General features: G+C 42.7%; 1 protein-coding gene across 1 annotated transcript in view; it reads right to left on the bottom strand.

The window, feature by feature from the left end:
- The window catches only part of entpd6 (ectonucleoside triphosphate diphosphohydrolase 6), a 14,942-nt gene extending 5,133 nt beyond the window's left edge, over nt 1-9,809 (bottom strand). The window contains 5 exon segments of the mRNA XM_079168993.1: nt 3,761-3,836; nt 6,621-6,764; nt 7,149-7,225; nt 8,475-8,844; nt 9,706-9,809. Coding sequence (XP_079025119.1) covers nt 3,761-3,836; nt 6,621-6,764; nt 7,149-7,225; nt 8,475-8,754 — 577 coding nt within the window. The 5' untranslated portion in view covers nt 8,755-8,844; nt 9,706-9,809.
- Between the last annotated feature and the right edge of the window lie 191 nt (nt 9,810-10,000).

Genomic DNA, 10,000 nt, shown 5'->3' with positions numbered 1-10,000 from the left:
CTCACATCACAGCCTGAGACCTGAACACTGAAGAGCTCAGGACCACTTCACCTGCACTGATGCATCATGGTACATGTAGGCACAGGGCTCCGGTCACAAAATGTCATCTTTATATCCAACATGTTAAGTGTTACTAATGTTGGAAGAATAGAGGCTCTACATGCAATAAATATTAAGCTATACATGTTCCAGCCTCTCCTCTCCTCTCCTCCCCTCTCCTCTCTCTCTCCCTCCTCCTCCTCTCCTCTCCTCTCCTCCTCCTCTCCTCTCCTCTCCTCCTCCTCTCCTCCTCTCCTCCTCCTCACCTCCTCCTCCTCACCTCTCCTCCCCTCTCTCTCCCTCCTCCTCCTCTCCTCTCCTCCTCTCCCTCCTCCTCCTCTCCTCTCCTCCTCCTCCTCCTCCTCCTCCTCCTCTCCTCTCCTCCTCCTCCTCTCGATGTTTGACTCCATTTTCGTACTAAAAGGTAAATCAGCAGTGTGGTTCGTCTCCTGCTTCATGTAATTTATAATCCTCCATATTGTTTAATCCTCCATGTTGGAGGTTTTCGTTGGGGAAATCAGAGCTCCGAGGAGGAGAATCATGAGAGCGGCTTCACGGATTAGAAACAAATGAGGAGATGTAGAGACGCACAAAGTCTCTGTAATCTAATGAACTTATAAAGAGATGAGGATCATGTTCAGTATGAGACCTCGTGAGAGGTCGACTCTCTGAAGACCGCGGACTACAACCACCACCTCACCACCAAGAAGGACTACAACTACCACCTCACCACCAAGAAGGACTACAACTACCACCTCACCACCAAGAAGGACTACAACTACCACCTCACCACCAAGAAGGACTACAACTACCACCTCACCACCAAGAAGGACTACAACTACCACCTCACCACCAAGAAGGACTACAACCACCACCTCACCACCAAGAAGGACTACAACTACCACCTCACCACCAAGAAGGACTACAACCACCACCTCACCACCAAGACGGACTACAACTACCACCTCACCACCAAGAAGGACTACAACTACCACCTCACCACCAAGAAGGACTACAACCACCACCTCACCACCAAGACGGACTACAACCACCACCTCACCACCAAGAAGGACTACAACTACCACCTCACCACCAAGAAGGACTACAACTACCACCTCACCACCAAGGACTACAACCACCACCTCACCACCAAGACGGACTACAACTACCACCTCACCACCAAGAAGGACTACAACTACCACCTCACCACTAAACAATCAAAGGTTACTTCACATCCACGATGTCTTCATCTTTTGTGTGGAATTGTCATTATTAGCTAATGGATTCGTGACATTTGACCAAACTCTAATGAGTTAATCTTAACGTTCACGAGTATGAAACCACAATGTTTTAATTGAAATTTCAACCTGATGCTGGTTTATGTTTCTGTCACTTTGGGTTATGTTAAAGCTGCACTAACTGATTATTTACGGTGGTTAAATGTTGACGATATTATCCCGATACTTAAGTCACGATAGGATAGTATCCCGATACTTAAGTCCAGATAGGATATTATCACGATATTTAAGTCACGATAGGATATTATCACGATACTTAATTCACAATAGGATATTATCACGATACTTAAGTCACGATAGGATATTATCCTGATACTTAAGTCCAGATAGGATATTATCCCGATACTTAAGTCCAGATAGGATATTATCACGATACTTAAGTCACGATAGGATATTATCCTGATACTTAAGTCCAGATAGGATATTATCACGATACTTAAGTCACGATAGGATATTATCCTGATACTTGTCATGATAGGATATTATCCTGATACTTAAGTCCAGATTAGGGCTGCAACTATCGATTATTTTAATAATCGATTAATCTGTCGATTATTTGTTCGATTAATCGATGAATCGGATATAAAAAACAAAAAACAAAAAAGCATTCATTTCCAACCCTTTGATCAAAAACAGAGCTGACAGTGCACATTCACAGAGCAACACATCTTAGACACGCGCTGATCCACTCAGTGTGGCGCTGCAGCCCCGGACATCTCGCGTGCAGCCCCGGACATCCCCGGACATCTAAGGGCATCACAGACCTGTTGTTGCTCAGTCTCGTGAGGCTGAACGCCACTCGTCCCTCTAAGCGTGCGTCACACCAAATGCACGCCGCGTTCATCGCGTTTGGTGTGAACACACACTGTCCGCCATTAACCGTGGAAAAAATCACCTCTAGTTCTGCTCAGTACGTGTTGTGGAAGTCCCAGATATCACGGACAGTTCAACGGCTTTCAGGCCGATAAGCCACGCCCCCTCTCCGGCGCGTCACACAAATAGTCCCCACGCATAGTCCCCACGCATAGTCCCCACGCATAGTCCCCGGCGATTCACCGCCGGCGCGAATGACGCGAAAATAATACAAATCGCGTAAATCAACTTCCGGTGTTGTCATGGCAACGTTTATATGCCGGTCAGCGTCAGCTACAGAACCGGAGTCCTGTTCCGTTATTCCTGCTGCTGTGAACACTCAAACATCTCCGCCACTTATTGAGTGGCGTAATAATCACGCGACACAACGAATCGATAATGAAATTCGTTGCCAACTCTTTTAATAATCAATTTTTATCAATTTTATCGATTCGTTGTTGCAGCCCTAGTCCAGATAGGATATTATCACAATACTTAAGTCCAGATAGGATATTATCACGATATTTAAGTCACGATAGGATATTATCACGATACTTAAGTCCAGATAGGATATTATCACGATACTTAAGTCCAGATAGGATATTATCACGATACTTAAGTCCAGATAGGATATTATCACGATACTTAAGTCCAGATAGGATATTATCACGATACTTGAGTCCAGATAGGATATTATCACGATACTTAAGTCCAGATAGGATATTATCACGATACTTAAGTCACGATAGGATATTATCACGATACTTAAGTCACGATAGGATATTATCACGATACTTAAGTCCAGATAGGATATTATCACGATACTTAAGTCCAGATAGGATATTATCACGATACTTAAGTCACGATAGGATATTATCACGATACTTAAGTCATGATACAATATTACATGTGAACACATCATGATAACTTTATAATTTACTTTAGTGCAATACTAATTTTAACTGGATCGAGCTTGAACGCATCATAATGTCACTCAGTGGAACCTCCATAAGGCTCTTCTTCGTTATAACAGCTGTTGCTCTCAGTGTTTCTAACGTTACTATGGTAAATAACGTTACTATAGTTAATAACGTTACTATAGTTACTAACGTTACTAGCTCTCCCCTGTCGATTTAAACACAGATTTGTTGTTCACGTTTCATTATCAGACCAGCGACTACAAAGCATTCATGCTGATCTTCAGATCACATATTTTTGCTAGCGCTGGGCAACAATTACAATTTTTAATCGCGATTAATCGCATGGATTTTTTGCGATTAATTAATTAATGCGTTAAGCACTAACTGAATCTAGGCCAATGATGATTTGATGATGGTGACGTATTTTCACACTCTGATGGTTAAACTTGTAGATAATCAGCGGGTCACATGACTCTGCAATAAAAGATTGATACTTGGCGTTTGAGTATCGTATTTTGTTGTATTGCAATGTAAAATATCGCAATACTATGCTGTGAGATAAACAATGAGCAGGAACTCAGTATGAAGATTCGGCTGATCGCTCATAACCAAACTGTCATATACATCATAGCTGCTTTAAAGACTTCGTACCTTCATCGGTGCCGTCCATGATGGACACACTGTCGTCTCTGGACAGAAAGGGAGACTCGGCAAACAGCGCCCTCACCTGGACACAGAGAGAAGCACAGCCAGCTTAGCATGAACTGAAACATCTCTGTCCATCAGGTCCATGAGAACTTTAGGACTGAACATAACACAATGTGGACGGCTGCCATTTTACATTAATTAGGAAGAAAACACTCCCCCGTCTGCACATGGATCAGTCCAATAACTGTGCTGATGTTAGGGACTCTAAACCTCTTCAACTCCTCTAGGACGTCGGCGTCCTCGATCCCCTCCCCTTCCGTTTTTACGGCTTGCTTACGAAAATTACGTCACAAAAAATGTCCGTGTTTGGTATCCCAGCATGCACAAAATCCTCATCTTTGCAAAGAAAACATCGATTTTCTTTTATTTCTTATGGATGGAGGAGCCCAAACACACACTGTCCAAAGTCGCCGTGACCGCTGAAAGTCGGGTCTTGCAGCATTTCGACGGCGAAAGATACAGTACAGACCCGACTTTACTAGTGAATGTGCTAGCGGATGCTACAATGGAGCAAGCGGCTGCAGAAAACGCTGGTACTTAAAGTACAAACCCAATATTTTTCGAATATAAGCCGTCAACCAACGTGATCATAATTTTCACTTTTCATGTGCGGCTCTTTTCTGATGCTTCATTATGGTATGTCTGTGTCTAAAGATGACCGTGGCGATCATAATGACGCCGGTTTTCAACACTGCACTATGTTAGCATCTGGCTCAGCGTTGTGTGTTCACTGACAGTAAAGTATTGAAGCCAGGAGACCGAGCTGTCTTCACCTGCCCTGAAAACGTGGATTTGCTCTGTTTTTGTTTGACTGCATTTCATGAGCAGCAGCTAGCGATACGTTTAGGCGTGTCAAGCCCTTCGTCTAGAGGAGACTTCAGGCTTTCTAACGATGTATTGCATGTGCACACTGAGCTGTGCTGGAGGAGTGAACAGTCTCGTGTAACGGAGCTGCCCGCATACTCGGCCGTGCGCTCGGTCGTGGCTATTACGCACAGCAAGTCTGCTGCTTACAGACCACGTCTTCCACCATATATACTTAGTTTCTGCTATTTGCAATCGCTAAAAATAAAAGGGAAATAATATAATAGCAAAATGTGAAGGAAAAAACACCTTTAGTGTGTCAGAATATCATTTGGTATCATGTGTCTATTTGGATCTCCAAATGTCCTTTAGAGCTCCTGGATGTCTTCATGGAGGAACACTGTAGAACGGTCATACTTTGTTCAATCTTCTTCACATGTGAGGCCGGTGTTCACTGATCGTGTAGTTACAGCTCGATGCTGCCCTTTACCGGTACAGATTCAGCCAAAGGCAGTTATTTATACTGAAAGATACCTTTTTATTTTAGGCGGACCAAAATCTTCCACTTTTACTGACTTCAAAGGCCCACTGCTCTGTGTCTGTGTGACCTACAGGTCTACAGACACGTTCACAAGGAGCTTTAGGGGGTTCTCTTTCTGGAAACACATCATTGATGCATATAGTCAGAGTGGTTCAGAAGCTACAGCCACTTTAATTTGGGTTTGTCACTTTAGGCGTTGTTGCTCCAAAATAGAGGGAGTGGAAGAGGTTGGAACAGTTCAACATTTTAGGAAATCCTCAACGTCCAGATCAATACCTCTCTCGCGTCGGCGCAGTAAATGCGAGGCTTAAGCCAGCAGCTCGTTAGCTTAGCTTAGCATAAAGACTGGAAATAGAGGGAAACTGCTAGCCTGGCTACCAAAGCAGCTACAGAAATATTTCATAAACATCTTAATAATAATCACACGGAGCACGTTTTATTAAAGTAACATAACGTTATGTCCTGACCTCCTCGTGCATGTCTGTACACCACCAACATCGTTTGATGAATTATTCATGTTTCTAGATGCAGACATTTGGAATAGAAATCACTTCACATGTAAATAAACTGTAATATAGTTTAATGTCTTACATGTTTGTGTTGTTAAATAGTGAGACGATCTTTTCCCACCCTTGAACTGTTCTACGATAATATGTGGAGTATATATTTGTACATTTGTATAAACACATTCGGCTCATTTTTGTTAAACTGATAAAAGTTTGTGCAGAAACCACGTATGTTCGTTTAAAAGCTGCTAAATAAAGACGAACATGAACTGAATGAACTCCAGAGGGTTCATCATGTCATTACATTATAATTAACAACATTTATATCTTCATTTTATGGATATCATGTATCTTTATTCAGAATGAAAAGTTCTAGTTTAATGCAAACTGTTTTTCCCAACTTTTCATATATTTTGTTGGTAATTTTCTCTTATATTTTCCCCATAGTGACACATTAGTGTGTGTTAATGTGTGTTAATGTGTGATCATGTGTGAACATGATAATAATGAGACTCTGTGTAATCAGCTCTGTGTTTGGCTGCTTCAGCACCGCTCTCATAATAAGAGCAAAGCTTCAGATTAAATCACATGCTGGCTCTCGGCTGTAGTCCTGTTATTACTGATTACTTAAAAGATTTAATAGACTTTTTATTTTTCGGACATGATCCTGATGATGACGAAGAGCCTCCTCTCCTCTTCATCATCAGCATTAGCTTCCAGTGAGGAAACTCACAGAGCAGCTGATCTGAGTTTGACTTGATCTTGATATGAAGAATACACGTTAAGAGTGTGTGTGTCTGTGTGTGTCTGTGTGTGTGTGTCTGTGTGTGTGTGTGTCTGTGTGTGTGTGTCTGTGTGTGTCTGTGTGTGTGTGTCTGTGTGTGTGTGTGTCTGTGTGTGTGTGTGTGTGTGTGTGTCCGTGTGCGTCTCTGTGTGTGTGTGTGTGTCTCACCCTGTCCAGCAGGTGTTCAGCCTTCTCTCCAGGTAGCAGACGGAGGCCGGCTGTGGCCTTCAGGACCAGAGGAGTCAGGGTCCAGCTGGAGGGGGGGACGGTGGACTGGGCCAGAACCAGAAGATCCATGATCCCTGCTGCACACTGGAGGAGACAGGAGGAGGAGACAGCAGGAGGAGACAGGAGGAGAGACAGGAGGAGGAGACAGCAGGAGGAGACAGGAGGAGGAGACAGGAGGAGGAGACAGGAGGAGGAGACAGCAGGAGGAGACAGGAGGAGGAGACAGGAGGAGGAGACAGGAGGAGGAGACAGGAGGAGGATCTTTTACTCTCTTATCATGTGAATGAGTGTTTTCATGGGTTAGGTAAACTACTCTAACAAAGTAAAAGTGTAACATTTAGTATTTTTGATGCTTTACTCACTTGTTTTGGGATTAGAGGTTAAAATAAATCTTCTGGATCCTTGTAGCTGATGTGAATGTTATGGATCATAAATCTATAAACGTTATATTAAATATGTTGAACAAACCTTCTCTGGGTCGTCAGCGTACGCAGACAGGCCCGGTGTGATGGCCCTGAACGTCTCATGGGCCAGAGTAGGAGCTTCTACAGGAGACATTACACATTACACATTAAATATTACACATTACACATTAAATATTACACATTACACATTAGCTTCTGTATTAAGAGATAATGATGGTGAAAGAAAGGCAATAGGAGTTTTACATCACAGTTGAATCAGACTGACCCTGGAGCTGTGCCTACATTTGAGCTGTCGTTAATCTCTTAATGTCTGTATAACTAACAGGTTAGCTCTGGTTAGCTCTGATGCTAACAAAGGAGCCAAAACAGCACTCAGCCTGTGTGATTTAGCTTAGCGGCTAAATGCGATAACGAAGGCATTTGGATGAAGCTCTGCGGGAAACTTTGTCTAAGCCTAATAAAGCTAAGCCCTCTAAAACACAGTAATGAGTCTGTCCCTGTGGAGCGGGACGTCCCGGCTCAGAGCTGCTGCTGTCTGCTCACATCTGGTAATTAATGATGTAAATACACTGAGAGAGGAGCACTTTAAAAACTCTCACTGTTTCATCAGGAAGGGTCCATTTAACCTCCAAAGATCACATGTTAATATGTCAACAACTTCAGGGCGGAAGACAACTACACGTCCCACAAAGCATTGCTTCACATTGCTGACTGTGTTCTTCAGGTGCGTTCACACCAAACACAGCGTGAGCAGATCACAAAGTCTGCACCGACGCCATGAGACTGGAGACGCTCCTCCATCAGATCTGTGTATCTACAGCGCTGCTGTTAGACCGGACTGTGTGTAGATACACGAGTACAACAACAACAAGCTGCTGCCTTCACCACATTCACCTCAATTAAGATGTCCGGAATCACAACAGCGACATAGAAATATGAATTAATTGAGGAATTAAAGAAGATTCATTAATGTTCCTCATCAATGATCGTCTACATGATAACAGATATTAACAGTTATTAACAGTTATTAGCAGATATTAACAGTTATTAACAGTTATTAACAGTTATTATCAGATATTAACAGTTATTATCAGATATTAACAGTTATTATCAGATATTAACATGTGAATGAAGTCAATAAGTTCTGTCTACTGCAACAGAACATTTACATTCTCTCTCCTCCTCCTCCTCTCTCTCTCTCTCTCTCCCCCTCTCCCCCCCTCCTCTCTCTCTCTCCCCCCCTCTCTCTTTCTCTCTCCCCCTCTCTCTCTCTCCCCCTCTCTCTCTCTCTCTCTCTCTCTCTCTCTCTCTCTCTCCCTCCTTCTTCTTCCTCCTCCTCCTCCTCCTCCTCCTCCTCCTCCTTGGGTACCATTGAGCTCTATCTTGAACTTGAAGATGTGGATTCTGGTCCCAGTGCTCCCAGCGTCGAACATGATGCCGTACTGGTAGCTCCGCCCAGTAGAGGTGGTCCTATCATCTGTGAGCCGGTCCGATCCAGTCCGGTCCAGAGGAGGAGGAGGTCCATGTAGTCCACCTAGTCCATGGTGGTCTCTGGTGTTTGTGGTGCTGTAGTGACGCTTCACAAACATCAGGTAGACCAGAAGGAAGCCCACGAAGAGGAACACTCCGGCCATCTTTGTTCTCTTCATCACGACTCATTCTGTGAGGAGCTACAAGAACCGAGTCCTCCTGAGAGTCTGAGAGGAGTCAGAGAACACACGTCACATCAATGTACGGTTCTGTGAAACAAAAAGAACCATTCCACCATGATCAATACAGGACCTTTGGTTCTGCTGAAAAGAACCATAACAACATAATCTGTGAGGTGTTTTCTACTGATTCGCTAAAACGTTTGAGGTCTGTGTATGTTTGACTGACTGACAGAAGTCTGGATGGAGTTTGGTTTACATTCAGGTCAGTTGCTCTGGTGAGCATTACTACCTATAATATATATGTTAACATATATATATATGTTAACATATATATATATTCACACAATGTGTTTCAAAGTACGACTTAAATGTTATAAAGAGAGTGGCTGTTTCTTTAAAGCTAGTAGCATTTAGCACGACACCTGACAAACAGCAGCTGGTTAGCAGTTAGCTAGAAGACATTATGACGTCATTATACGTTTTTTAACTGATAAAAGTGGATAAATAATAAGCTCTGCCTAGTGTTCATGATCTACTGGTATGTATTTCCATTGACACACACTGATTCGTGTCAAGTTATAGGTCTATAAGCAAAGCAACGTTAAAATGGTGGAGTCTGAATGGAGTCTGGTGGAGTCATAACAAGATAATAATCATAATAAGTTGCTGTGTTTACTGAGGAGCTTCTACTGCAAACCGGAAACTCATGTTGTCGCAAACGTCCATTAAATGTCGTAAAAGATGTTTCAAAGAACGTCTTTGTTTTTACAGCAGATGTTTAGCTAATGTTAGATGCTAACGGTTAGCTGGGACCTGTTGAAACCGGTAGTTAGCATGTTAGCATAAAAGTGATAACTAGCATCATGCTAACAGCTTTCCCGCCAGGGAAATAGAAGCTTTTTCTTTCTAACGGAACAAACAGTAAAAAGTGCAATTTTTTTAACGTACCGAGCCGGTAACCGACAACAGCTGCTCCGTTAAACAAACCGTTTAATCACTTGTGTCTTCATTCGCTCTCTACTGAGCTCTACTGTCAACACAACGGCGCGACGTGATGACGTCACATTCAACGGCGCTGGCGACGTGGCTGCAAAAAAAACTTTTGTTAAAAGACATTTATATTATATTATATTATATTATAGAATTCATCTCTACTATATATTACATATATATATATTATATATAATATAATATATATAATATAGTATAATACAATACAGAGAGGCAATAACATTATTTTCTC

The sequence above is a fragment of the Pholis gunnellus genome (assembly GCF_910591455.1).
Source record: "Pholis gunnellus genome assembly, chromosome: 11".
Classification (NCBI taxonomy): Eukaryota; Metazoa; Chordata; class Actinopteri; order Perciformes; family Pholidae; genus Pholis; species Pholis gunnellus.
This window is presented reverse-complemented; position numbering and strand designations above follow the sequence as displayed.